The sequence below is a fragment of the Penicillium digitatum genome, chromosome 4 (assembly GCF_016767815.1).
Source record: "Penicillium digitatum chromosome 4, complete sequence".
Taxonomy (NCBI): Eukaryota; Fungi; Ascomycota; class Eurotiomycetes; order Eurotiales; family Aspergillaceae; genus Penicillium; species Penicillium digitatum.
In genome coordinates, this window is record NC_089387.1 from 1,731,357 (window position 1) to 1,757,824 (window position 26,468).

Here is a 26,468-nt window from a genome sequence, read left to right on the forward strand (position 1 = left end):
TCCCCCATTGTCACCTGTCGCTCCAGTCAAACAACTTCTTCCTTTTTTTTTACTCTCAAAGATTTTCTAGAATATATTTTGAACCAATGTCCTCTTTATCTTGCATCTTCCCTCTTCTAAATCCTTACAACTATATGGGATGTACTCCAGATAAAATAACCCCATTTATAAGTTTAACGTTCCATTTACCGGCCTTCCATATTCTGGGTTAGTTCCTCGCACCTCTCCGAGCAAGGGTACAACCACACCAACCCAAGACACTGCGAATGTTGGAGAAACAGGGAACACATCACAGTGGCCGGGCGCCAGGTCCGCCGAGGTCACCCTCACATCAACGCACATGGAGAACAACGGACGCTGCCGACGAAGACGAAGAGGCATGGCGCCATGACCCGAACCTATTCGTGTTCGACCTGCCGGAGTGATGCAGCAAGTAGACCTGGCAGTCCTGGTGATACAGGGACTCGATGACTCGGGGAGCTGGATGAAGAAGTGGAGGTATTTTTTTTGCTGGTGCGAAGTAGACGGAAGAATCTACGTGCTAATACGGGCAGACCTCACGGAAACGGTGTTAGTCTCTTTCCTTTGTTCTCGTAGTGGAGCCCACGAGGCCTCTTTTTGACAAGGTTCGATATCTTGCTTCAGAAACAGATCGTTTGGCCGTGAGATAGGAATGGATTGTGTCTTATTTTGAGTTATAAGTGGATAGTTACCTTGGACGTTCTCATAGCTTACGACTGATGGTGGCTTTTGGCCACTCGGTGCGGTGTAATCCTGAAGACAAATCAGGCCGCTAGTTACTCCTGATGAATGACCTAAGACTATTTAACCGCTAGGCCAAAAGATCACAAGGAATAAACAGAACGTCTGTTGGTCTTTGCAGCGGCATATATCTTAGGTCCTAACATCCGTTAGGGACCACACATAACCCCGAATCTTCGTGTTCAGATACGCCTTGAGCTCCGGTCCTGCCAAAGGCACCGCATCACTGACACTGATCCAGAACATTCGCAAAGAAAATCAGCATCAAAATCGTGGGATAGTCGCCTGCAGCCCAGTTTCCGAATTAGGACATCAATATATTCATCCATTCGTTTTCGGACTGCACGCCATCATGCGGCCAAGCCTTCACAAGAACTAGTCTCGCTGATGGAAAACGGGATCTGTTGATAGGAAGCATTTTCTAGCAGTTCGTAAGCAGTGGTAATGGCGATCCTGAGTGTCTTGTCGGGGATTCGAAACATTGAGGGCAAGCCTTCGTCAGCCCCAAGCCTGAATGGGATGCGATGCATGCTGATTAACGGAAAGGAGTGCCAGAGATCCTTTCTTCAAAGGGCACTGGATGAGCCATCGATCACCTTTTAGGACCTCAGGGGAACTCCGTGTAGATTTGCGCTTCAGTCCGGATGAGGAGAAGATGCATCGCTCCAGAGACTTCCAAGTTTCGATTAGGCCCATTTTGATATGCTTCAACAGGAAAGATGGGAGACCCTGCATACAAGAAGGGCTGTCGAACTGAATAGTGAACTATGTAGGTGCTGACAGAGGTAGAGGGGGGTTTTTTTCTGTTCTCTAAAAGAATATTCGCTGGCTAGCCAACCTTCGCAAGCAGCATCACAATGGTTCCATTTGTGCCCTACCACTCCTCGGCCGGCTAGTCGAGTATTTTCAAGTGTGCGTTTCACTCCATTTCCTGTCATGAATTTTTAGGGAACGAGATTTTGGTAGTCAACGTAGAACCATCATCCAGATTTGGCGGCCTTCTCACCACCGAATTCCTCGAACCTCCACCAGGTCGTTGTTTTCTCTTGCGTCGGACATGTCGCCATGCTATTGAAGGCTCGATCCCGGAGAACCTGCGCTAGCTCATCAATAGTCCTGATCGACCAAAGGGCCCGCCACCGCATTTTCACCAGTTCCAAACCGAGTACTTCCGCGTCGAGAATGGGGTACTCGCCATCTCAGTGGACGGGGCCATCCGCCGCATCACCCCAGAAGATGGCGAGATCTCAGTCAAGGCGGGAAGTGTGCATAACTTCTTCATTGATCCAGATCCCCCCGAGAGCATGACTGTTTACCCGAGTGCATCAGACTCCGGAAACGACCGTCAGCTCGATCGGATCTTCTTCGAAAATGGGTACGGCTACTGGCACGATGCATTGTTGCACAATGGAGGGATTGACTGGATTCAGTTCCTCGCGGTGATCATCGATCCTGAGCGCACAATGTCCCTTGCCTTCGGCTGACATGGTAGCAGATTCAAGACGGAGGGGATGCTTACACACCCGCTCCCGCGTGGGTCCCCTTTCGCCGGCAGGTCGGATACTAGACCTATGTGATCGTTGGCCGGTGGATTGGAAGACGTTTGGGATATATACCCTGCTTCCGAGGATACACCCCGGACTGAGACTTTGCCGTCGCGAAGATGAAGGGTTCCTTCTTCTAGCGGCATCTGGTTTGAAATGGAAACATCCTGGAAGAAGCAGGCAGAGATGGAACCCACGCGTAAGCCTGAAAATGTGGAGTTTGAGCCGTGGATGGAGGATATGTCCCCCATCCCATTGAGACTGGGCCCAGTAACGTATGAGCCGGGCCTGTTTCATGGTGTGCAGCCTGGGTCGGCCAATGGGTCCAACGATCACTTTCCAGGGATCGAGAGCACGTTGGAACAGTTAGTTTCTCGGATGCAGCGACGGGTATTGATCGACGGTGCGGGGACGCAGAGATACATTGATTTCCCAATCCCTGTTAGTTCATGAACCACAGATGATTTGAGTATAGTTCTGATTTTCACTTTTTGATTCCTGATGACGAGTACGCGATGAGATTTTGACTGATTGTCTAAGCAGCGGTCTATTCAGAGAGAAACAGCACGGTGATTTATGTAGCCTGCCATTATCCAAAAGCATTCCTCTTTCTTCCTGGACCAAACCAAGAGTTGCTCCTCGTAAATCAGGCACTCACATGGCATCTGAACCCTCTGTGTATCCCTGAAGGCTACAGTCTATGCCTACTGCTCGTCTGTTTATTTAGGCAAGATTTCATTTACGTTTTGAATAGAGAATCCATCGATGATATCTAGGATGGGATGTAAACATGACAATGCATTCGGTCGTCATAAGAGCAGGAGCATACCCCCGAGGATCCTTTAGGAACCCTACTTCATTGCCAGGGGAAGCGGCAGTCTTCATAGGTATCATACCATTTCCCCACGTTGGTGAGGACCATAAGTATCATCAAAGAGCACATTTTGGGGAGCACCTTCCGGCCATCTGTCAACACTATGGATCTCCTGCTGCTTGCACCAACGCAGCTTCTAACAATACTGCTTAGCAGCACCAGCACCTTGCTTCTCATCACATCTCTCTTCCATGCCGGACATCGATCCTCAGAGCTCCCGAACGGTATGTGATGACCATGACGAGGCGGAATTTTACATTTAACAAGTGCGCAGGTCCTCCAACCGTTCCACTGATTGGAAACGAACTGCAGGTGCCAAAATCCGATGCACAATTTCAGTAAAGACTAACTTCCCTGTAATGTACCCGGATAATAGGTTAAGTGACTCGCGTAGGTTTGCCCGGTGGGCTAAGGAACATGGCGGGGGTTTCACGCTGAAAAGATACAACAACACCACTATTGTCATCAGCGACCAAAAACTGATCAAGACCCTGTTGGACAAGAAGAGCAACCTTAATTTACATCGACCGGCGTCACTGGTATCCCACTTGATCACGCAGAGCGACCATCTCCTGGTCATGCAGTATGGCGAGCGATGGCGGATGCTACGTAAAAATCATTCATTAATACTTCATGGAGCCCCGCTGTGAGCGTGAGCACTGGAAGGTCCATGAGGCGGAGGCCAAGCAGATGCTACATGACTATCGGACTATGCCGGAGGATCACATGCTGCATCCCAAATGGTACAGTAACAGTATCACCAACTCACTTGTCTTTGGCATTCGCACCAGAACCGTCCACGATGAGTACCGGAAAAAGCTCTTCTACCTGATGGACAAATGATCCTTGGTGCAAGAGCTTGGCGCTACTCCGCCTGTCGACTCATTTGCTCTGCTGCGTAATGTGCTCCAGTGGATGTTAGGGAACTGGCGATATTGGGCGGTCGAAGTGGGTGATCTAATGCAGTCACTTTACCAAGCCGTATATGATCAGGTCAAGGAGCGCCGACAGTGGGGCGTTCAGCGTGACTCTTCCATGGATCGGGGTTTGGACACACTAGACCCTGCTCTCTGAGAATGAGCTACGGTTCCTAGGGGGAGTCTTAATGGAGGGAGGCTCGAATACTTCGTCCTCGCTTAAATAAACCATCATCCAGGCCATGACCTAAATATCCAGAGGTCCAGGCCCAGTATGCCCACTGGCTCTTCCATCCTAATCTGCCGAAACTAGAGAACTAATGATGGTATTGCAGGGCATATGCACACATCGACTCCATTGTCGGCCGTGACCGCTCCCCAGCTTGGTCTGACTGACCCAAGCTGCCTTGTATCAACATGATGATTAAAGAATCTCACCGGTGGCGTCCGGTCAGCCCGCTGGGCGTTCCATATGCCGTCGCTGAAGGTCGGTTGAATCTGATCTTTTTGCCTGCGCCAAGCAGTTCTCACTGAGAATGCGAAAGAAAACAGGAAACCCAGAAAGTCAAACTAGAACATCTTGGCTAACGATTCTCAGAGGACCACATCGAAGGCAAGCTCATTCCAGAAGGATCGAGCATCGTTCTTAATGTCTGGGGGCAATGCATCATGACAGTGGACAGTGATCGATGGCAGGAGCCAGAGCATTTCCACCCTGAACGCTTCGCCGATTTCCCAGCCCTAGACTCGGGCTACACCGGATCCGAGCGCCGTGACCTGCGAAGGGGCAGAGCGGCCAAAGGTCGAATGTCTGATTTTTTCAGGGGTTTCGCCTGAATCGGCCTGAATTACGTTCTGTTGTTAAGACTGGCAGAAATCAAAATACCTGAATTACGATGACAGGAGGCTTAATAAAGCAAAGTATCTTTGGACGATTAGAATGTTGAAGCTATTCCCACTATAGCTTATTTTTAGGTGTTCAAGCTATTGCGACCATTATAACCTATCGAATTAAAGGTCCTCTTGCCAGGTTGATCGTAGAATTCCTCTTTTTTTCCAACAAGGTGGGAAGAGCTTTAATTCGATGGGTTATGCGGTGTCGGTTTTGACCGCGGGGGATTCGAAGAAACCGATGAATTATAGGGTGGGAATAGCAGTATACAGGAATAGCTTCAATTTATAATACACGGTATAGAGCGGTGCCGAAAGCGGTCTATAATTCAGGCATTTGACCTTTGGCTGCTCTGCCCCTTCGGACCACTTTGGTTACGGGGCGGGCCGGCGCATCTGTTCGGGCATTCACTTGGCGGAACGCAACTTGATCACCGGCGTTGCCAAGCTGCTCTGGGCCTTTCAGTTCTTCGAACCCCCCTTCCCCCTCCCCGGTAGCGATAGTGATATGTTCAGCTCACTCCGGCGCTAGTCAAGGGTTTCTCCATTGCCCCAAGGACCTATGGCTGTGCTATTCGTCTTCGCTCCCCGGAGAAGCGGGACACCATTATGCGGGAGTTTACCGAAGCGCAAGAGGTATTCGCTCGGTTTGATTAGCTAGATTAGAGGATATATACTGATAGATGATCGTTACTCCCCCCGTTCCCTCTCTCTATTCGGAAAATTTTTTTGCGAAGGTCCGTTGACAACATCTACGCTACTCTGTATGGCTAACCTGGCAGCAACCCCCTCTTTTTTTTTTGAAGGCAGATCATCTGCATCCATTTAGTCAATGCGTTGTGTTCTTCATATGGGTACATTCGATTTTATTGACATCCCCGATTGGTGTGCTATCCTAATTTCTGACATCTCACGCTTCAACCGTTTGGCTACTTTGCCTCCAACGGTATATGACTTTCTTTCGTAGCTCCTAGGACGCAGCAAGACATCCTTCTATTCTGGAAAGTCACTGTTTCTTTTGGTTGCACGTTTGATTGTTGATTATAGTACATGCGAGATTTGCTATAAGACTACTACATCGGACCTGACATAGGCAACGTGGACCGTTTACCCAAACAGAATCCAATATACATCGATGCAAATCAGATTCTAGAATCGCATTTTGGCAACTCCGTTTCCGCAGCTGATGCATGTCGCCGAGAGGAGCAGCGGAACGGCGGACCTCGCTCCGATTTAATTCAAGGTCCTTCAAAGATTGGATCTCAACCTTTGAGATCTTATGATCACATTAGTATGCTTTGGGGCCTTATTTGGAGTTCACAGGGTCTAGACCGGATGTGGGGATGAATCATTGTGAATGTGAAGAATCCTTCTAGCGCTGATCGATAGCATTCCAGGACTCAGGCCGAGTTTAGAGATCTTTCTTCCATCATTCATGTCTTTTCTGTTTAGTCTTCAAAGCATCAACAGTCCTGGTTATGATTGCCTCGATCTGACCTTGCTAGGATCATACTTTGTTATAGTACTAGGGTATTCTTTATCTCCATGGCAATGTAGATGTCGATCTAATTATATCCTACAAATATACGGCTACGAGTTCTCATTTGCACTTGGATCATCTGAGCAAAACGATTGTCGCAGGATGGGATTCCCTGTTCACTCCGACCTTGTTGATTATAAAGGTCCAAGTTCAAATATCTTATCTGTCTGATTTTCGACCAATGACTCGATCATACTCGCTTATTATTCCAACAAAGAGAAGTGGTGGATTCAGCCAAGGATCCACGATAGAAAGCTGACATTGGCTGACTAGATGACACGTTAGTGGAATTATGGTCGGTACCTGGGTAGGGGGGCATTTCTCTCTCTCCCGTCCGATTCCCTTCTTGGGTGATTCATGCAAGTCTCATTATGTACAGGAAAGCCCGTCATCTGCGCATTTGCTTGTGCTTTTGTCAGTTTGCCCATTGAAACCTCAGGCGTCGAACGTCAACTCCTGCACTTCTTTGCGCCATCTATCGCCCCCCCACCAAATCCCCAAATCCTCGTCAAGTCTTCATCAATTCTCAAGTAGTCCAGAGGGAAGTCACTTTTAAGGCTTCGACCGCCATTTGGAGTTGAATGAATCTGGTCTGAATGAATATCTGATTTGTTTTGCCCTCCTCCGTAATGTACTCCACTTTCTCCGTCAACTTCGATACCACGATCGATGCCTCCCGTGACAGAGCGGCCACGCCTGTGACAGCTCCACGACCAAAGCGCAATCAGGTCGCGCGAGCCTGTGACTGGTGTCGACTCAATCGTGTCAGATGCGATGACAAACAGCCATGTCAAAATTGCCTGAATCGAGGGGGATTTTGCAGCAACACAAAGCCACAGGAGGCTACCTCGCTGCCGGCTGCAAACCGGTAGGAAGCCAATCTTCATCTCTCTCATTGCATCGGGATGGGCGTAAACGGCCTGCTGATACACATCGATAGAGAGATGCAACGGTTACGAAGTAAAGTCGAGGATCTTCGGGATCAGATTGTGAAACTTAAAGAAGCCGCGGAAATCCAACCACGGACAGGGTTCGCGACGCCCCCTCTGTCGGAGGCTGCCCACACCTCGTTCGACTTTGCGGAGCTCACCAATACTACAGAAGGATGGCAAGGTCTCCAGCAGATGGGGCATATTCACTACGGGCCCTTATCGTCTTCGTATTTTGTTTCCCGAATCAGTCGCCATCTCTCTCAAGTACTCAACGAGCCAATCGAAGATGCGAAATTGGAGGCCTGCATGGCACGCTTTCATCATATTGCCCCGTCTCATCAACCGTCTCGATGGGATGCAAGCCCGGCCAGCCAGGCGGATCCGCCCCAGGACGGAGCCGAGGAGGCCGAGGACCTGACCCGGTCACAAGAGGAACACTTTCTCAATCTGCTATGGCAGTCCTTTCATTGTGTGTATCCTGTTCTCGACGAACGCGAGTTTCAGCAATATTATGAGTCACTATGGTCAAGTTCCCCGGACGGAATGTCTGCCCGGAAGCCATCCGCCCTGGTCGATGTGTTGTTGGCAGTCTGTATGCAGTACAGCAGCACGTTCTTCGTCAGTGATGACAGTCAGCTAGGGGATTCAGATTCTGGATGGCAGGCTAAAAACGCGAATCTAGCCAGTCGAACCTACTACCAGAGGGCCCAGAGGCTACTGCAGAGTGAGCTTGAAAGTCCCACCATCATGGTTGTGCAAAGTCACATCTATTCGATTGTATACTTGTATAACACGTCCCTGCTGAATACGGCGCATATTAACCTGGGTGTCACACTGCGAATCGCCCACGCACTGCGGCTGCATATTCGCCCGCTGGACGGGACCGCCCCCAAGCAGCAGGAGCTACAACGCCGAATCTGGTGGGCGCTCTATCGGATCGACAGCCAGCTCTCCATGACCTTGGGTCGACCGCCACTCATTCAACTGTCTCATGTCAGCTGCGGGCTACCCGGAGATGATCGCGAGCATGCCCGGCTATCTGGTACAGTCCTCCTCACGAACCATGAGGACATCAGCTGGCTCAGCTTCCATGTCCAGTGCACAAAGCTCATATATCTCGTTCAGGGTGTGCAGACAGCAATGCACCGGAAATGTTCCCAATTGCTGAACGGGGACAAAGTTCAGGACCTATATGAGGACCCGCGCCTCCTCGAGACTTTGGCCGAATTTCTCGGAGAAGAGATGACGTCCATTCATTGCTGGGTTCAAAATGTGCCGCAGTCACTGTGTAATCCTCGCAAGGGAGGGGGTGACCCATTCTCTACCATTCGGGATGCGCTGAATCTGTCCGCATATATCCCGCTCTGGCTGCAGCGTCAACGCCTTCTCCTAGAGCTTCACTATCACCATCTTGTGGTCTCAACGTTGCGTCCATTCATCCGATTCCCTCCCGTGAGCTCCTCTGTGACCCCACTGACCGATGGGTACAATATCTCCTGTCTGAACCACGCGATGGCAATCACCAGTATACTAAACCAAGTGCTGTCCGAAACTGATCTCCTGCGTGGCTGGTCGCCTATATTCCAGTACCAATGGGATGCCATCCTATGTACCTTGGGATTTGTGCTCGCCAATTCAGTCTGTCCGCCAACCCCTTCAGCCCGCAAGTCTCTGCAGACGGCAATTCGCACGCTGGACCTCGTGAGTGATCACTTTGTGGCCGCCAAAAATGCGGCGCACGTCGTTCGCGAAGTCAGTTGCCAGGCCGATCGACTCGTCAACAACGTCCAACAGGGTCTGACCCGGCGACAAGCGCCGCGTGCCCACCAGGCTTTGTCCACCAGAGTCCATAATCCCAGCCAGCTGACGCATCCAACCTCGTTTGTCACCCCCGAGCAACTGGGGATCCGATCCAACTCACTCAAGCGGGCACTACCACCGACTATCCGGGAGGTGTCACAGCATCAACCAATGCCCAACTTTGAAACGCGCATGCAATTAATGGACATGATGCCTATTGGGCCACTACCGGAGCTATCGCCTTCTTTGGGGACGACAGAGACTATGCCGATGCCCTCCGTCATGTCTGCGGACATGGTCATCGGCGCTGAAGTCCAGTGGCTGCCTGCCAGCGCGATGATCATGGATTCCTGGACCACCAACTCATGACTGGCCTCTTTTTCTTTTTTACCTTCGCTGTTGGCTTTTTTAACTTGCTGATTTGATCGTTTGTCCGACTTAGAGTACCGCCCTTTCTAACTCTAATCTACAGTATTCAACCACGCAGCGGGCCCTGCTAGGTGGAGAGAATTAGAAAAGACGCACACTGGATCGATATGTGATTTAATGTATATATGCACGTCTACGCCCTGGAAGAGCCCTTTATACTATCGGATTAGATCTTTTTAAATAGGTTTCAGCATTGTTCAATTGAATTTACCACGATCTCTGTCCTTCAAAATCTGAAGCTTCTCTGTTAAGCGTCGATGGAATATCAGCTCTACAATCTTACTCTAAATCTTGGGAACATATCAAGAAATTCACGACGACAATTGTGGATATGTTGGATAATACACCTATTTTATTGCTTCCTGCCTAGAGAAAATAGCAACTTTGGGGGAAATTTAGGACGGCCTAAAGGATAAGTCTCATAGATGAATGTTGAGGTGAGCTCACAAGTTCGGCTTGCAAAGAGATAACCCAAATATTGCAATTCTACAGTGATTTAGATTGCTAGATAGTCTTTCGGTTAGAGGGAACAATTTTCTAGGCGATATCAGTCCCAGCTTCGTTACAGGTTACTGTTGTGACTCGCATAGCTCGATAGGACAATGTTGCTAGAACTGTAACGCTAACATGGTATAATTTCCCACTCACTCACGCTATGCGCTAAACGAATCTCGGCCCATTTGTCCCTAAGCCAAAATGAAATTCCAAAAAAGTTGTCATGTCTCCCATGGGGCTTAGCGTATCCTATCTTGTCGGGTCAATCCATTCCGGTGACTGGGCACAGCCGACCACCCGCCTCAACTTGCCAGTCTTCACTACCAACAGCCGTTGGAGGATGAAATGTCTGGAGCGGATCATTATTTTTCTTGACCGTATACAGCGAATTATAGTTGCGACCATAAAATGTCTGCTTCCAGTCTGGCTGTTGGGGATCCGCCTGTCTGAAGGGTTAGCTAGTGGCCTCCGTATTATGGATCTATCTTCTTGCCTCGCTCACATAGCATCCCAAATCTGGACTCAACGCTGTCAGAATCGGCACCCATTTTGTCGTTATTCGGTCTGCCAGGGTTCTCATCTCGGTAAGATTGGCACCTGCGGGCCAGTTTCTGGAGCGGACATGTGTCGGCAAGCATATCGAAACACTAAAGTTGCCCTGTATGACGGAAAAGAGGGCCTACGTGGCTAGAATCACACTCATTGCTGCTGTGCGCTAAATAGGCAAAAAAAAATGAAGCCCAGATATTGCCGGTGACTGATGACGAGACATTAAGACAAATGCCCACGAACGTGACTCCATCCGCTGTAAGCTTCTGGACGGCATCAGTAAGCTGCGAGTTATTGCGCTGGATGAGATTAAGGGGGAGAAGACGACCCAAATATTGCGCGTTTTGCACCAGTTGTGTCGGATTGGGCTCGATAAGTTGTAAGTAATGTTGGAAATACGAGGCTAAATTTAAAGCAGCCCTAGCTCCGTAGTCAGAAATCAGATTTTGCTGCGACCTTCAACGTGAATTGCTTTGGCAAAAATACTCAGATTTCCTCATTGGCAGTTTTCCTTTCGGTAACTGTTAGTCTCGACAAGAAAGTACATATGATAGCATTGTAAACCATCAGTAATCCGAGCTGAACCGCGTCCCAGCATAATGTATCGAGGGAATCGTTCTGTTCCCCCGTTGAGTTCATCAAAACTCGACCTGCTGCCATTATGCACATCGGTCTGTATTAGTCAAGGCCTGTTTGATACGTATCCCGTCATCCCCCAGAGAAAGCACATGGGCTTGCCTTTGATAGAGAGGCACTCGGGGGTCTCCCTGACCATTTTGATTCCCCGTCTTAACAAACCGCACGATCTGCCGCTACACGACTCGTGCAATAATGACATTCAGTGACCATTCGGAACCCTGACTATTGTAGAAAACAGAGATAATATCTGATAGATGCATTACCGGCCTCACAGCGTACTCTATCGCATGCCCTGGAGCTGGGACAGCTTGGTGTAAACATCGGGCATTGCAGGTGGTAGAGAGCTCGGTCCAGAGCAGATTCGCCCGTTCGTGTTAACTGCTATGCGGCCAGGTTCCGTGGAAGATGGGTGGGTAGAGCACCTTGGAGACGCGAGCGCGTACGCTGGCATTGGCACTGTGAACCAGTAAGTCCACGTACTGGTCAAATGTGGCATCGTCGGTGACATTGGCCGGGGCTAATATAAAGCCTTCGTTGGCAGTTTAAGAGGTGAGCATTCGAACGGAGGGATCAACCTGGCGCTCTAGCAGGAGTCGCTTGGGACTATTGGGTACAAAGTTTCCATCAACAGCCTGTCGCAGTGAAGGGAACAAACGACGGAAAAGAGCAACCAATAGTCACAAATCATACTCACTGGCCAAAGTGTGCCAGACCCAGGGATGCCATCAGCTCATAATTCGCAGCTAGCAAAGACTGAGACGGCAGACTCCGTGCCTCGTCCAAGCTACTGACATTCAACAATGTTAGGAAAGAATCCAACAAGTCGTCCTCGATAGCCGGTGACTTCGTGCCCGGTTCCCAAGCCGGACTCTGTGCAATGATTTGGGTGAACGGGGGGCGAATGGCGCGTCCATAGGCCGTCAGTTGCATCGTGATCGAGCCTCCACCGGCTGAAACGCCCATGACGGTGACGCGTAAGGGATCACCACCGAACTTGGAGATATGCCGTTGCACCCATTCCAGCGCCAGACGCTCATCGTACAGCCCGGCGTTGGGCAAACCCTCTTCCGACCAAAACTTCTGGCCTGACAACCATCCAAATACGCCCAACTGGTTGATACCATTCGCAGATAAGCCGCTGAAAGATAAGGATGGAAAAGAGGGGAGACCACGCACTCGATAATTGACTCCCACGTAGATTATGCCGGTGGACCCATCCTCGCCGGTGGTTGCAATTAAGCCAGAGGGATTCTGATCTGACTTGGACCCGGACACATAAGCTCCATCTTGGAAGTACACCAACACAGGTACACTCCCATTTCATGTTCCTTGTTCATTTCCTTGTTTGGTTATCACCTGTTCTGGAACTTACACATCGAGGAACAGACAGTCCTCCGACTCCAGTGGATTCTGCCCTGCGACGAGCCGCGGCTTGGTGCAGTCATCATGTCGATCGACCTGGTCATACGCAGCGGTGAAATTAAAGGTAGACCCCGCGGTCACTGCGCTGGTTAATTTGCCCTGCACGTTCAACCAACAGGCTTCAAGCTGGGGACAGATATAACCAAGTCCCTTTCCATTGACAACCTCGCGGCTGCAGTAGCGTGGGGAGATGGGTTGCGAGAACCGCAAGGGGCTCAGTGGGGGCTCGGCATAACGGAAATTGAAAAATTGGTAATAGTGACCGGTTGACTAGGGATATCATATAGCAGATCATCAGACAGATGGATTTTGAAGCCGTTTGTTTTTCTCATAGGTACGAGACTCACGTTAAAACTAATGGCTTGGTGCCGCTGATAACCCAGGTCCACAATCGGCCAATCAGCTACCACAGCTGTCCCCCATGTGACCAGTAGTAGACCGGCCCATTCGATGATTTGCATTGGGAATGAACTACGGGATATCTTCGTACAAAGAGCTCCCACGTTTGTTGGATTTCATAGTTGCACTATTTGGAGATTTTCGATTCTATAGCATGTATATATGCGCAGCACATATCGTCGTTCGCGTCCTATTCAAAGCGCTCTAACTGTACCAAATTAGCAACAGTGGGAGATGGGCTCAAAGGGGTTCCATATAAAATTCCGTTTCTGAGGCAATCTATGGGTAGGGCTGATCTAGATTTCTAAGGCTGTATTCTAGCTAATCACGATCCAAGATTGGAAAAGCTTGAAACCTTGGAAATCGAGAGAAAGATTAAAAAAAATTCCAGGCCAGATCCATGGATTTGGGCCCAGATGGACCCACTTCATGGTTTGGTTTAGGCGAGCTCGGGTACTCCCGCTCCGAGTCCGAAAGGAGATTCGGAGCTAGTCAGTCAAACAGTAACCTACGATTGGTCAGAATCCAGACTGACAAAGGTAAATGTCACCAAAATGTCCTCTTCCAGCACTGCTAACATTTAAATAACCCAGGTACGGTCGGGTAAAATGGATATCGATACTTTCGCGAAGGTCCTCCAGCGGACAGCTACATCTCTGCCTTCTATTTTCACTTCATCACGACTCCATTGGGCAGGCGCCTAGATAGCTGAGCCTTCAAACAGCTGACTAAGTGGCGCTCGGTTCGCTTCCCACCATGAGTATAGACGCTTCGACGCCAGGTGAGAGTATGCTCGAAAGTCAAACCCCGGATCGCGTGGGCGAGTCAATCCCGATCAAAGCGGGAGAAACCGAAAAGGAGACAGGCTCGGGCCGGGATATCGTAGGATTCCGCTGGCTGCTCGTCTGCGTTGCCGTTTTCTCTACCAACTTGCTCTATGGCCTTGACAATACCATTGTGGCAGACATCCAGGCTCCCATTGCCGGTGACTTTAACGAGTACACAAGACTGGGTTGGCTTGATGTGGGCTTCACCTTGGGATCAGTGGTTATTATTCTCCCGTTGGGCAAAGCATACGCCGTGTTCGATACGAAATGGCTCTTCACTGGCTGTTTAACAATGTTTGCAGCCGGTAGTGCTCTCTGCGGTGGTGCCCCTAGCATGAATGCCATCATTGTAGGGCGTGTGTGGGCAGGAGCCAGGGGAGCGGGTATGTATCTGGGGTATGTTTATCGCGACAGACAGAAATCAGGGAGAGCGGACTAACCAAGAAATCTAGAAACCTGAATCTGAGTACCATCCTGACCATACCGACTAAGCAGCCCGTGTATGTGGGTCTATTTGGATTGATCTACGGCACCGGCTGTATTTTGGGTCCCATTATTGGCGGTGCTTTCTCCGATAGTTCGGCCACATGGCGATGGGTCCGTGGGATCTCTTTCTCGTTCCCTTTAGCCAAGTATGCTAACCGCAGTTGACAGTCGTTCTATCTCAATCTGGTCATTTTTGGAGTCATGTCACCTGTCTATATATTCCTGCTGCCCTCATTGCCACGCCCAGCAGGCGAAGGCCGCAGCTTCCTCAAGAAGTTATTGCGGCTGGACTGGGTGGGCACGGTCATTTCCGCAGGAATGCACACCTCGACAATCTTGTTCATCGTCTTTGGTGGTGTCGAATGGTCCTGGAAGGATGGCCGAAATATCGCGCTGTACGTAGTCTCTGCCGTCTGTACCATTGCCTTTGTGCTCAGTCAGTACTTCTGCGTGGGAACCACCAAACAGGACCGATTATTCCCAAGCGAGTTCTTGCGGAACCCCACAATGACCCTCCTCTATGTCATCATGGCCTGTGGCGGTGCCGCCCTCTTCGTGGCAGTCTATTATATCCCACTGCACTTCCAGTTTGTCCACGGCGACTCCGGCGTTATGTCGGCGGTCCGTCTGTTGCCGTTCGTCTGCTTCTACGTGGCTACGATTCTGCTGTGCGGTTATGCCATGCCCAAGACCGGCTTCTTCATCATCTGGTATCTGATGAGTGGCGTCTTCATGCTCATTGGAGCCGTGTTGATTTACACCGTGAGATTGGATACCAGCCCCTCTAACGTCCATGGGTACTCCATTCTGATGGGACTGGGTATGACCATTGTAACCCCCGACCGAGTGGCCGAGTGCATCCAGTTCATGAACATCGGCCAGGGTCAGAGTCATCTGTTGGGATTGGCCATAGCAAGTGCCATTTTCCAAACCAAGACCTTCAGCGGCCTCACTGCTCTGTTAGGGGATAAGGGATATTCGCGGGCGGACATCCAAGGTGCCATCGCCGGCACTCAGAGTACCCTGATGGAGCGACTTCCCCCGGCCTTGAAAACAGCAGCCCTGAAGGTCATTGTGAGTTCGATCAGTGATGTCTACGTAATGGCAATTTCGGCTGGTGCTCTCTACGTCGTTGCGTCTTGCTTGCTGCCTCGTCGTCGGTTCTAGAGCCCTTCCATAAAGGAATGGCATCAATAGCAGACGTTATACTGGCTTTGGGCTCGTGACTGGGCTGTTTCCTTTCTTTTTGTTCTTTTTGAGCGCAAGGTAAGTCTCAAAGTGTATCCTTCGCTCTTAAATTTATAAATCTTAATGTACCTAGCCAGTGGGGGTTAGAAACCTCAGGAGATACTATAATGGCAGAGAAGTGTCTACATTTCTGATATGGCAGTTAAAGACTTATCTGGCTGTGAGGGTTTATCATCAATTCTTCTTACTTTAACCTCGGGATATCCATTGGACCATTATAGTAGTCTCCGGAACTCCGACTCCGCATCACAGCTTGTACTAGCATAGAGACATGCGAAAGAAATATGCAAATATAGAATCCTCTCCCCTCATCTCATCGCCTCTCTTACTTTGCACTACCATCCATCATCCAGCAAAATGCGCAGCATGGGCTCCACTACCCCTAGAATCTACAAGCAGGCTGTCTTCAAGGAACAAGGCGCCAGTCTGACGCTAGAAAAGGTTCCACTGACTTTACCCAAACGTGACGAGACTTTGGTCCAAGTCGAAACATGCGGCGTGTGTCATTCGGACCACTTTGCGCAGACGAACCTCATAGGAGGAGGATTGTGAGCCACCTGTCATGGGATAGAGGAAGCCTTGCCTAATTTCCGGTGCTCTTATAGTCCACTCGTTCCCGGTCATGAGATCATCGGATGCGTGGCAGCCGTTGGAGTGGGCGAGATCCTTTGGAAGGAAGGAGATCGGATTGGAGGTGCATGGCATGGTGGGCACGATGGTTTGATATGCGTTCCTCAACTTTAAAAGCCTCTGGCTCCTTTACAAGAACATCTACTGATGCAATTGAGAAGCACCTGTGGGGCATGCAAAAAAGGCTTCTTCCAGATGTGCGATAATGAGGAAGTCAACGGCATTTCCCGAAATGGCGGATGCACATCTTTCCCTTTTATTCATTTATCTCTTTTTTCGCTTTATCACCCTTTCCTCAATACACCCAAAGGAATAGAATCTCAAGGCTAATATCTCCCCTCCTACCACGGTAGATGCCGAATATTGTACCATTCGCCGCGAGAGGCTGCCGTGCACATTCCCGATCACGTCAATGCCGCCAAATACGCACCCATGCTATGTGCTGGTGTCACTGTCTTCAACGACATGCGCCACATGAAGATCCCGCAGGGTGAGTTAGTCGCTATCCAGGGCCTGGGCGGACTCGGTCATCTGGAACTCCAGTGTATGCAAGCAAGTTTGGCTACCGCGTAGTGGCGCTCTCGCGCGACTCCACAAAGGAGGAATTTGCACGGAAATTGGGGGCGCATGATTACATTGACACCAGTCGGTAGAACCCTGTCGCTGCTTTGCAGAAGCTGGGCGGTGCTTCTCTGATCTACGGTGCCTGTGCCGGAGATCATTCACCCGCTGATTCAAGGACTCGGTATTATGGGGAAGTTGTTGATTCTTTCCAGTAAGCATTTCTAGGGGTGGCTTGAAGAGAGTTTGTTCCCTGAGGCTTTGGTTTGATACTGACGATCATAGTTGTTGGTGGTATCGAAGTGCATACTGGTCTCTTGGTAAGTCGTATTCCCCTCTCTTAAAAACCCAGACACAAACAGAGGAGACACTGACAGGACCAGAACAACAGAGATAATCCCATTTTAGGTTGGTAGGGGAAGTCCATCTGGAGTTGTCCCAGCGGGCATGCCACTGATTCCGAGGATACCATCTTATTTGCGGACCTGCATGGCATTGATTGTCTGGTTGAGGAGTTCCCCTTGGAATAGTGCAACGAAGCATTCGTTATGAAGTATCTCTCCTTCGTTGAGATGATATGATCCTGCATGTTTTGTCCCACACCTGGGCGGTCCGCCACGAAGGGAATACCATGTGCCTTCAGCGTAACTGCAGGGCCCACACCAGAGACCATGAGAAACCGGGGTGATTGGAAGGCCCCTACCGAGAGAACAATCTCCTTGCGTGCAGAAAGGGTGTACGCATAGCCCATTGTCTCTACGTCAAATCCAACAGCCCAGGCGCCGTGGAAGCGGATGCGTTTCGCCAGGGCAGATTGAAAGACTGTGAGGTTTGGATCGGCGAGGCCCTTGCGCAGAAAAGACATCTTAGACGACTCACGATGCATGGTCGTGGCATTGATCGTGTACAGGCCATAGTACTGGCCCAATAGCGCTCCACTCTGGAACTCGCTGCGTATCTGGAGACCGATCTCCAAGAAGGCATGTTTCGCCCATGTCACAAAGGCCTGGGCGTAGTGAGATAAGGGGCCATCGCCAGTGTCCAACACGGTTGGATCAGCCTCGCTGTGGGCTGCTGCTCGGAATGACTACCCCGGCAATTATTCCCTCGAGCCCCCCACCACATGGCCCTACTGATTGGGAGTGCACGCCTATCTCGGTGTTCGCCAAAGTGCTCAACACTCAGGCGGATCCCGACTACAATCTCCTTCAGGAGATTATCACCTATGACTGCACCTACACTTCGCTCACGTTCGACAATCCCACTCTGCATGGGATCATGCCTTGGGCAGGTACGCACTCCCATGTGGGTCCGCAGGCTTTTATCGACATCTTCACCCGAGTAGGCCTGTATTGGGATCGGGGCCCATTTTCCATCGATCATCTCTTTGGCGATGAAGGCAACGTGACCGCCTGGGGATCATTCACGGCTACATCGCGCACTCTCGGGAAGGCGATTATCTCCCCCTGGGCCGCTCGTGCGCAGGTTAATTCGGCCAACCAGATTTTTGAACTCCAGTAGGATGGAGGATACCGCTTCATCCTTCGGGTCGGATAATAGTACCAAAGCGTTTATTTTCGAATCCTGAAGGTGGCACCGCCAATGTCTAATTGAGATTCAGCACTGTAGCGGAGGGACAAAGTGTTGCTACAGGGGAAGAGGATCACCCAAAGGAGTTTCGGAGGGGTGTTTCCCCTTTTGGAAGAATCAGGACTGGGGTTGATGTGATGAAAGGAATAAGCACCTTCACATAGATTCCACTTTTATCCAAGCGCACATCTCCGTACAGATTCCGGAAAGATGCTCTGTCCAAATCAATTACATTGTAGAGCTGTATTTCTACATTTCTTTCTTGCTGTTTGTTCGGAGTTAAACAACCCCTGCAAGACTCACCCGACACCGTTGATCCGCGCTCCGAGGTCGCGCACTGGTCTCTAATTTTAATTTTGTCCAAGAAAACTGGAATGGTCGCTGCATGCAAGGGAGAGGGGAAGATTACCGGGCTGCCAAAGATCGGTTCTTGAGCAGAAAAAGCCCATCACTGGTTGCTGGCATATCAGAAAGGAAATAGAAGTGCTAACACAATGACCACGGTCACGAAAATCGATGTGCACCACCATTTCTACCCTCCGGCTTTGCGCCAAGGTCAGTCTCATCGGGGATGGAATTAAAGCAAATCGGTTAACCATGAGTAGCCCTTGACCGTGCGGGAGGTGATCCTTCGGGGTGGTACACTCCTCCATGGACGCTGGAGCTAGACCAGGATATGACACGACGGATGAAGGTGACCACGACCATTCTTTCCGTCACTGCACCGGGGCCAGGGATCGAGCCCGATGTTACCAAAGCTGCCGCCCTGGCACGCAGCTGTAATGACTCTGCCGCTGCTATTCGGGATGCCCAGCCACGACAGTATGGCTTCTTCGCCTCTGTTCCCTCCCTGTTCGATACAGCGGCCGTCCTGACGGAAATTGACTACGCCTTTACTACTCTCCGTGCAGATGGGGTCACGCTGTTCACCCGCTACGGCAAAGGCCCCAACTACCTGGGACACGCAGCCTTTCGACCTATCTGGGCTGATCTCAGCCGTCGCGGTGCCGTGGTCTTCATCCACCCAACCCATCCGGTTGATACACAGCTCGTCAACACATGGTTACCGCAACCCATGTTTGATTATCCTCATGAGACTGGCCGAGCGGCCATGGATCTGCTGACCAGTGGCATTTTGCAAGATTATCCGGGATGCAAGATCATTCTCTCTCACGCAGGCGGGACCCTCCCGTATCTCATCCATCGAGCAGCTACCATGCTTCCCTTGATGCCACGCACGCTCGGCCTATCCACTGAAGAGCTGGTGGAGGCGGCTCGGACATTCTACTTCGACACGGCCATCTCGTCAAACCCGGTCACGTTGAAGGCGCTGTTTGAGTTTGCTGCGCCTGGCCATGTGCTCTTTGGTAGTGACTTTCCCAATGCGCCGCATGGCGCAATTCAACGTTTCACGGATTTTCTGGAGGGATATGAGCTACCCGAGGACACCAGGCGACAGGTAGATAGTGGCGCGGCATTGGAGTTGTTTCCGCGTTTGAAGAGAATTTGGGATAAGACGAGACGCTGAAATCGTGTGGAGGCAACTCTAGATGTACACGAGAAGCTCTTGGAAGAGGGTTGGAGGTGAGGCTGGTGAAACCATGTTGCCGGTGATCTAACGATTGTTTATTTATCACATCACACTATGGATATGATAGTAGAAAGACTCTCGTGCACCGCATAGTCCCATCAAGGTTCCAATCAATCTATGGTCATGACGTCCTTGAAAGTTGAATTGGGACTTTGTTGGCCTCACTGGGAACATGTCCCAACAACCTCATGCCCTACCCCTGCACCTCGAAGAATGCAGCTGTCTGGGGATCGTAAGAAGCCCTATTTTGGGGTACAACATCTTTTCACTTTGACCGTCAGTTGACTCAAATACAAAATTTTCGCTCATTAGAAAGAGGAGAGAGTTTCTCTATGGGGAATGTAAGTCGGGGCACACTCCTTTGAGCAACCGAGTTGACTGTGATCAATCACATCAAGCACCTGGGCATCAACGCCTCATTTTCTGGATCCAGAAGTCAGATGATGCCACTGTCATCTATACTAAATAGATCCATGCCCCGAATAGATTCGTCCTCGGTAAATCCTATCAACTATGGAACCACTTTTGTTGCACCTCCTGGTCTTATTGCCGGCCATCGTGCTCGTACGATATGCCTTCACATGTGGCCACCGGATCAGCACTATGCCTGTTGGTAAGCTATCTCTCCGAAGTTGTCTGAATGGATTTGCTCAATTCACGTAGGTCCACCTCCTCTGCCATTCATCGGCAACATCCATCAGATCACCAAGAAACACACCCAGATTAAGTATGTTCGATCAAATTTCCCCTTCCCATTGAAGTACACGGTAATTGCTTACCACTGATGTGTTGCGGAGTTCATGTTCACGGAATGGGCCGCCCAGTATGGTGGGTTATACGTGCTCAAGATCGGAAATGGCAATATGGCCGTCATCACTACGATATACAGACTGTTGAAACACCGCTAAATACAATCCGCACGGCTAACCGAGAGGGATCCAACATGCGACGGCTTTTACAAACTCATGGAGGAATGATCGGAACTGATGGAAACTGGCGCAACACCCACCAGTCGACCTGTTCCCCTGGTTGAAGCTGCTGCCACAGCGGCTGTTCAAAAACTACATCGACCGGGCCAAGGCCATCGGCGTGCAGATGGAGACCCTCTACGGTGACATTTTTGAAGACGGCGATTCAGCTGCGCAAAGATGGCCATAACGATGGCACCTTTATAGATAAGGTCCTGGATCGTCAAGAGAAACATCATCTCTCCTGGCCCCAGCTGGCAATCATCGGCAGGGTCCTGATGGAAGAGGGCTCGGATACTAGCTCCAGTCTCACACCGGCTATCGTACAAGCGTTAATTCAAAATCCAGATGTCCAGCGAAAAGCGTATGCTGAGATTGATGCTGTGGTCGGCCATGACCGGTCGCCTGTTTCGGAAGACTTTGAGAAACTGCTATATATCAACATGATGGTCAAGGAAGGTCATCGGTGGAGGCCTATACTTCCACTCTGTTTTCCACATGCGTTAGGAGAAAGGTAGGGCCTTTGGTTTCGTATTTTGATTCCGTTGCTGTTCTTTTCCCCCCACGATGATCGTCTTCTAACCTCTGTACCAGACGACTGGGTCGATGGCAAATTCCTCCCCAAGGGTACAGTAGTCGTGGTCAACACCTGGAGAATGTACATGGATCCGTCTCAACCCAAACGACCTTGCCATTTTCATCCCCGAGCGTTTTGCCAAACACCCCCGAATTGGCTCCCGACTACGTGTCGGGAACATGGGAGCGTCGCGACCACTATGGCTACGGGGTTGGACGCCGGATATGTCCTGGCATCCACCTAGCCGAGCGCAACAGGCTCCTGGCTGTTGCCACGTTGCCGTTGGCGTTTGACTTCCAGCCCGGAGAAGGCCCGATGGACAGTGACCCGATGAATGGGTACCATAATGGCTTCCTGTACTGTGCTAAAGATTATCCTTGTCGACCTATATTACGTAACGAGGTCATTCGGGCTACCATTGAGAGAGAATATGCCACTGCAACTGCAGATGTGTTTTCTCGGTTTACTGAGGGATAATTGGCAGCCAAGAGGGCGGATATCAAATCTTCGATGGAGCTGTGGTGAGGGAAGTCCATGATCTGGTGTTTGCTTTCTGGTTTTCGTAGTTTCCTTTCCTTTTTTTTTTTTTTTTGCCTCAAGCTTTTACCTTGGCTTTCAGGGCTGAATTCTAGTCTGATTTATTCTTTTCAACATGGCTGCTAGAGTACCTCGAGCACGTAGTGCTCTCTGCAAGGATGAATAGCGCAGTGCTCTCTAAGTTTGTAGTAGTTCTAATCCATTTGTGCTGGATCCATCCGGGCATTCTTTGCATGGCCAAGTTGGAATAGAGGATCATTGATATCCATGGGCACATTTTGAATTTATGGGCTTGTCAGCGTCCATCCGGGACAAAACTTTGCAACTGCAAGAGCAAGGGCGTTTATTCTGCGCCTTGGCTCTGTTATAAAGGCTCACCTCCCAACATGGAAATCTTTCTTCTTATCTGGGTCCCTATATCTAGTGTCTAGATTGGTGACTGCATAGACTAGGCAAACGATCACTAGACAATTTTATCAAATCCCCTTCGCTTTCAGGTTTCTCCCTTGATCCTATATGTAGCATGAGTCTGGCTTTAACAACCTGAGAGCCACAAGAGAAGTGCTGTTAGGTGCCCCCATGATAGCTATCTGTGATTGGTTGCCTATCATGCCTAGTTAGCACAGATATACGGTCTTCCATGGGCTAGGCACTGTAAGATGAGGAGGCAGTTACCATGCCGGGAGACAAGGCTCCTATAAACACAAGCTTTCCGTGACGTTGGTCACTGTTTTATCGCCTAATCTCCATAGACTTTGCAAAATTCGGATGACCATTGACTCGGTGCGGAGCAAACTAGTTGAAAGCGATCATCACCGACAAGGAAGAGTTTTTGAATGAGGGTAAGCACAGGGCTACGGTGTGTTGTGTCGGGGTCAATGAGGCAGATTTCGAACGCAGTCGCCTCCTTCCCCTCCTCAAAAGAGCGTAATTGCTCGAAACACGCAGACCAGCTATCAAATCTTCCAAACACAAGGCTCTGCGCACCAGTTGCTTTATGCATGAGATTTGGGTCAATTAGCCTGGAGTGGGTCGTTGGGCGATTATGCGGCAGTCCGTCTTCAGGGCCTTGTCGTTGAGGATTGTTTTTCAACATCGTATATAAAGTCGAATCGCGTGGGAACGTCGCGATTTAATCACTCTCATTCTGCAACAGCGGTTTAGGGGGATTAGCTCACAAAAGCCCTAGTAGTTCGTTCAGCCAGAGTTTGGTTTCTCAAGGGATTCGTTTTCTATCATGGACAGTACGTGTAGCCCTCTCTTCCAAATTGACAATTGTATGTGAACGTTGCAAGTCAGTAGGCGTACGTGCGAAAGACTCTGCCATAGTGGCCAAATATCCATGGAGTGAACAAACACGGGGAAGGGGAAATAGGGATTAAACAAGGCCCGTCCCACTTCAGCGAAAAAAATCTTCCATGGAGTCCACCTGGTCGAGCTCAATTTGGGGCAGATTGAAGGGTGGGCGTCATCGGGATTATCCCGCAAAAATTCATAATACCAACCCTGTTCTTCATCCAAGTTACTTACAGGAGGCTGAGTTGTGGCGTGTCTTGAGGAGCTAATACAGCGAAACTGTTAGCTTTGGCTGACCCTGACTGACCGTATATGGTTGTTGGTTTGAGCTCCAAGGCGCTGATCAGTGCCAGGTGGATAAATTGGCTGGCTACTTTAAATATAAAACTTGTTACACTGACACCTCATTTGAGATTCCATCAAACTCCAACCCTTCCTCTTGATCAGTGCGTTTCATCGTCATCAGATGCTCCCAATGCTCGGGATACTTCTGACTGGCCCATTTCTCTACCTCGTCTTTCCAGTATTGATACGGAATGGCGTTGTAGAACAACCCGATACTAGGACTCATATTAGCGATCGTATCACGGGAAGCAAATGAAGGTGTGCTCACGTATTGCTTGTAGGAGGGAGCCCAGTCTCGGCTTCCATGTTATTAATAGCCTCAACGGCCAGATCAAATTCGCATTGCGCTGCCAAGGCTTCCATGTATGCCGAGTAGAGGGGGCGATTCACAGTGATCTCCAGCTTCTTGACCTTGCTCATCATCTTGATAGCCTCCTGGGCACCATTGTGATGTTTCTCGCAGGCCTTGAAGAAAATCGTGATAGTCTTGTGACAAGGGCCTTCCTCCGACTGAAGAATCTGTCGGAAAATCTCCATGCTCTTGTCTGGCATCTCGCACGCGGCATACGCCATCATCAACCCATTTTGGATTCTCGTGTTGAGATCCACTTCGAGATCCAGCTTCAGCATGTTGTGCACAAGCTCGAGATTGGTGGCATCTGCCGTGCGAGCCAGGCCCTGGAAACAGCGGGCATAGGTGTCTGCCTTAGGGCGTCGACTAGGTTCGTCGGCTTGACGCATATGTCCAAATACCAAGACGGCAAGATCACTGCGCTTCCGGTTGAAGAAGAAGGTCATGATTTTGGTGCGGACCGAGACCCATGTTTCCGGGAAAGCGATCCTCAGAAGCTCGTATGCATTCCACACGTCTGTATCGGGCTGGCTTTTGTCCGTAATGTACTCTGCGAGCGCATCTCGCACTGGCATCTTCTGTTCGTCGCTGTAGCTGCCTAGTCGTGGACGTAGCAACTCTGAAACAGCCTCGAGATCATTGCGATAAAGGAGCATGTGTGTCAATGCGGCGATGGTCGCAGATTCTAGGTACACGTTCTCTTGAAACAGCGGATCTAGGAGAGAAGATATTTGGTCGAACAAGGCGTCCCTTTCCTCGGATCGACAGAGCATCGTGATGAGCTTATTTGCAATGGGAAGGTTGTGACTCGTGAGGGAAGTGGCATCCACTTTTTCTTTGATAATCTTCAAACTCCCATCAACGTCACCGGCCTGGATGCAGGACTCCAATTCTAGAATATGAGTTTGGCTGTCTGGGGTGAGACCCCACTGGCCTGCCAGCGCCATGTAATCAGAAGCCAACTGCGGGTTCTGAGTCGCGTTTGCATACTGAAGAAGGCTATTAACAATGTCAATGTTGATTGAGCCCTTGAGCCGAGAATTCTTCACCGTCCATTCGTGGACCTTTTGCGCAAGAGCAGAAGCATTGCTCCCCTTTGCTGCTTCCATGAGCAAAATGATGCCAGTGGTGTCTTCGTTGGGCTCATTAGGGAGAGACTTGAAGATCTCCTCCGCCAACTCTGACCGCGAATTTAGGAGATACAATTTAATGAGAGCCTCTCTCGCAGCCATAGAAGGTTTGGAGTCACCGGCGATTGGATAGTCGTAGGCAGTTTGAGCCGCTTTCCACTGACCGTGATCGACAAGAAATCTAACCAGCTCTCCATGCGAGGCTTGGTCAAACTTGTTGCCGTGGTTTCCCCACTCATCAACAATCTTTCGCACTTGTCGCAGATCGTCCTTCATGGCAAATCCTTTCATAATTGTGAGCCAGGGTGATGGGACAACCTTGCTCATTTGACCCCAAAACTTCAACAAGGTGTGTCTTGCATCCTCAGGATTGCCATTCATAGCCAAGATATCGATGTAGAGACTAAGGGCAGGCCGGCTGATCTTCCCCGGACCAAATCCATGATCAAGGTTTAGCTCCTGATATGCGTATCGTGCAAGATTCATGACAACCTCACGGGCCTCTGGGGCGCACTCAGACTCGGAGAGCACATACAACACTTTTTCGAGGTTCTCGACTGAGAATACATTCTGCCAGTCTTCTTCCTCCATCTCGTTCTGCTGGGCCCTCAGGTGTTTAAATGTGACGATGAGCACGCGGGCTTGGAAATGACTGATAAGCATTGGTGTTTCAAGCCGCATTGTGAAAAAGGTTTGAAATGCCTTTGCGAGAATGTCACTCGGAGGAGTTCTGCTTCTATCTTTGAGTGCCCTCATCAAATCAGCCATTGGTTTCAAGCCTTTTTCAGAGGGCAAAGTAGATTTTGACCGCGCAGGGTCTGAGCTGAATACAAAGAGATTGCGTCGTGATGTATAAGGGAGGCTGTACATAACAGGTCGTACACGGGGAGGAGCAATTGTGTGCAATAGGCGGTTTCGATAGCACTGGGAGAACCGAAGTGGTTCATTGTTGATAATTGCTCGAAAGACCCGTCTCGTGAGATGTGACTGCATAATAGATGACGTGGGCTGAGCTAATAGCTCAGATTGAACGCGAAAAATTGGATGAAATCGTGTGATTCTAGGTTGACTCGCAATCTGCATGGAATCGTGAAAAATGGGGGTTCGCGACGCGGAGAGAGCTAGAGGCGGAAAAAG

The 26,468-nt window shown here is 50.0% G+C and overlaps 12 protein-coding genes across 12 annotated transcripts; 8 read left to right on the top strand and 4 right to left on the bottom strand.

Moving 5' to 3' along the window:
• Positions 1-1,619: 1,619 nt before the first annotated feature.
• Pdw03_0575 (Cupin, RmlC-type) lies at positions 1,620-2,246 on the top strand (the record flags this gene model as incomplete). Its single annotated transcript, XM_066099648.1, has 2 exons — positions 1,620-1,657; positions 1,877-2,246. 2 exons carry the CDS (start codon positions 1,620-1,622, stop codon positions 2,244-2,246), a joined length of 408 nt encoding a protein of 135 aa, XP_065957375.1.
• A 1,037-nt stretch (positions 2,247-3,283) lies between these two features.
• Pdw03_0576 (Cytochrome P450) lies at positions 3,284-4,493 on the top strand (the record flags this gene model as incomplete). The annotated part of the gene is made up of 6 exons (XM_014680350.2): positions 3,284-3,404; positions 3,455-3,518; positions 3,575-3,789; positions 4,037-4,225; positions 4,357-4,369; positions 4,433-4,493. 6 exons carry the CDS (start codon positions 3,284-3,286, stop codon positions 4,491-4,493), a joined length of 663 nt encoding a protein of 220 aa, XP_014535836.2.
• A 21-nt stretch (positions 4,494-4,514) lies between these two features.
• On the top strand, positions 4,515-4,934 carry Pdw03_0577 (Cytochrome P450; the record flags this gene model as incomplete). The annotated part of the gene is made up of 2 exons (XM_066099649.1): positions 4,515-4,584; positions 4,696-4,934. 2 exons carry the CDS (start codon positions 4,515-4,517, stop codon positions 4,932-4,934), a joined length of 309 nt encoding a protein of 102 aa, XP_065957376.1.
• Positions 4,935-7,157: 2,223 nt separating this feature from the next.
• Positions 7,158-9,629, top strand: Pdw03_0578 (C6 transcription factor, putative; the record flags this gene model as incomplete). The annotated part of the gene is made up of 2 exons (XM_014680351.2): positions 7,158-7,396; positions 7,469-9,629. 2 exons carry the CDS (start codon positions 7,158-7,160, stop codon positions 9,627-9,629), a joined length of 2,400 nt encoding a protein of 799 aa, XP_014535837.2.
• Positions 9,630-10,446: 817 nt separating this feature from the next.
• On the bottom strand, positions 10,447-10,764 carry Pdw03_0579 (FAD linked oxidase, N-terminal; the record flags this gene model as incomplete). Its single annotated transcript, XM_066099650.1, has 2 exons — positions 10,447-10,626; positions 10,678-10,764. The coding sequence occupies 2 exons, from the start codon at positions 10,762-10,764 to the stop codon at positions 10,447-10,449; spliced, it is 267 nt and encodes an 88-aa protein (XP_065957377.1).
• A 982-nt stretch (positions 10,765-11,746) lies between these two features.
• On the bottom strand, positions 11,747-13,255 carry Pdw03_0580 (Carboxylesterase family protein; the record flags this gene model as incomplete). The annotated part of the gene is made up of 5 exons (XM_066099651.1): positions 11,747-11,828; positions 12,067-12,482; positions 12,549-12,684; positions 12,745-13,064; positions 13,142-13,255. 5 exons carry the CDS (start codon positions 13,253-13,255, stop codon positions 11,747-11,749), a joined length of 1,068 nt encoding a protein of 355 aa, XP_065957378.1.
• Positions 13,256-13,949: 694 nt separating this feature from the next.
• On the top strand, positions 13,950-15,673 carry Pdw03_0581 (MFS transporter, putative; the record flags this gene model as incomplete). The annotated part of the gene is made up of 3 exons (XM_014680353.1): positions 13,950-14,416; positions 14,473-14,617; positions 14,675-15,673. 3 exons carry the CDS (start codon positions 13,950-13,952, stop codon positions 15,671-15,673), a joined length of 1,611 nt encoding a protein of 536 aa, XP_014535839.1.
• A 438-nt stretch (positions 15,674-16,111) lies between these two features.
• Positions 16,112-17,361, top strand: Pdw03_0582 (Polyketide synthase, enoylreductase; the record flags this gene model as incomplete). Its single annotated transcript, XM_066099652.1, has 7 exons — positions 16,112-16,302; positions 16,360-16,460; positions 16,767-16,874; positions 16,928-17,029; positions 17,124-17,159; positions 17,231-17,265; positions 17,329-17,361. The coding sequence occupies 7 exons, from the start codon at positions 16,112-16,114 to the stop codon at positions 17,359-17,361; spliced, it is 606 nt and encodes a 201-aa protein (XP_065957379.1).
• Positions 17,362-17,418: 57 nt separating this feature from the next.
• Positions 17,419-18,328, bottom strand: Pdw03_0583 (Glucose-methanol-choline oxidoreductase; the record flags this gene model as incomplete). Its single annotated transcript, XM_066099653.1, has 3 exons — positions 17,419-17,528; positions 17,576-18,032; positions 18,185-18,328. 3 exons carry the CDS (start codon positions 18,326-18,328, stop codon positions 17,419-17,421), a joined length of 711 nt encoding a protein of 236 aa, XP_065957380.1.
• Positions 18,329-19,029: 701 nt separating this feature from the next.
• Positions 19,030-20,063, top strand: Pdw03_0584 (Amidohydrolase family protein; the record flags this gene model as incomplete). The annotated part of the gene is made up of 2 exons (XM_014680356.1): positions 19,030-19,090; positions 19,141-20,063. The coding sequence occupies 2 exons, from the start codon at positions 19,030-19,032 to the stop codon at positions 20,061-20,063; spliced, it is 984 nt and encodes a 327-aa protein (XP_014535842.1).
• Positions 20,064-20,639: 576 nt separating this feature from the next.
• Pdw03_0585 (Cytochrome P450) lies at positions 20,640-22,148 on the top strand (the record flags this gene model as incomplete). Its single annotated transcript, XM_066099654.1, has 4 exons — positions 20,640-20,739; positions 20,790-20,893; positions 21,253-21,608; positions 21,689-22,148. 4 exons carry the CDS (start codon positions 20,640-20,642, stop codon positions 22,146-22,148), a joined length of 1,020 nt encoding a protein of 339 aa, XP_065957381.1.
• A 1,747-nt stretch (positions 22,149-23,895) lies between these two features.
• On the bottom strand, positions 23,896-26,012 carry Pdw03_0586 (Mitochondrial respiratory complex I chaperone (Cia84), putative; the record flags this gene model as incomplete). The annotated part of the gene is made up of 2 exons (XM_014680357.1): positions 23,896-24,064; positions 24,118-26,012. 2 exons carry the CDS (start codon positions 26,010-26,012, stop codon positions 23,896-23,898), a joined length of 2,064 nt encoding a protein of 687 aa, XP_014535843.1.
• Between the last annotated feature and the right edge of the window lie 456 nt (positions 26,013-26,468).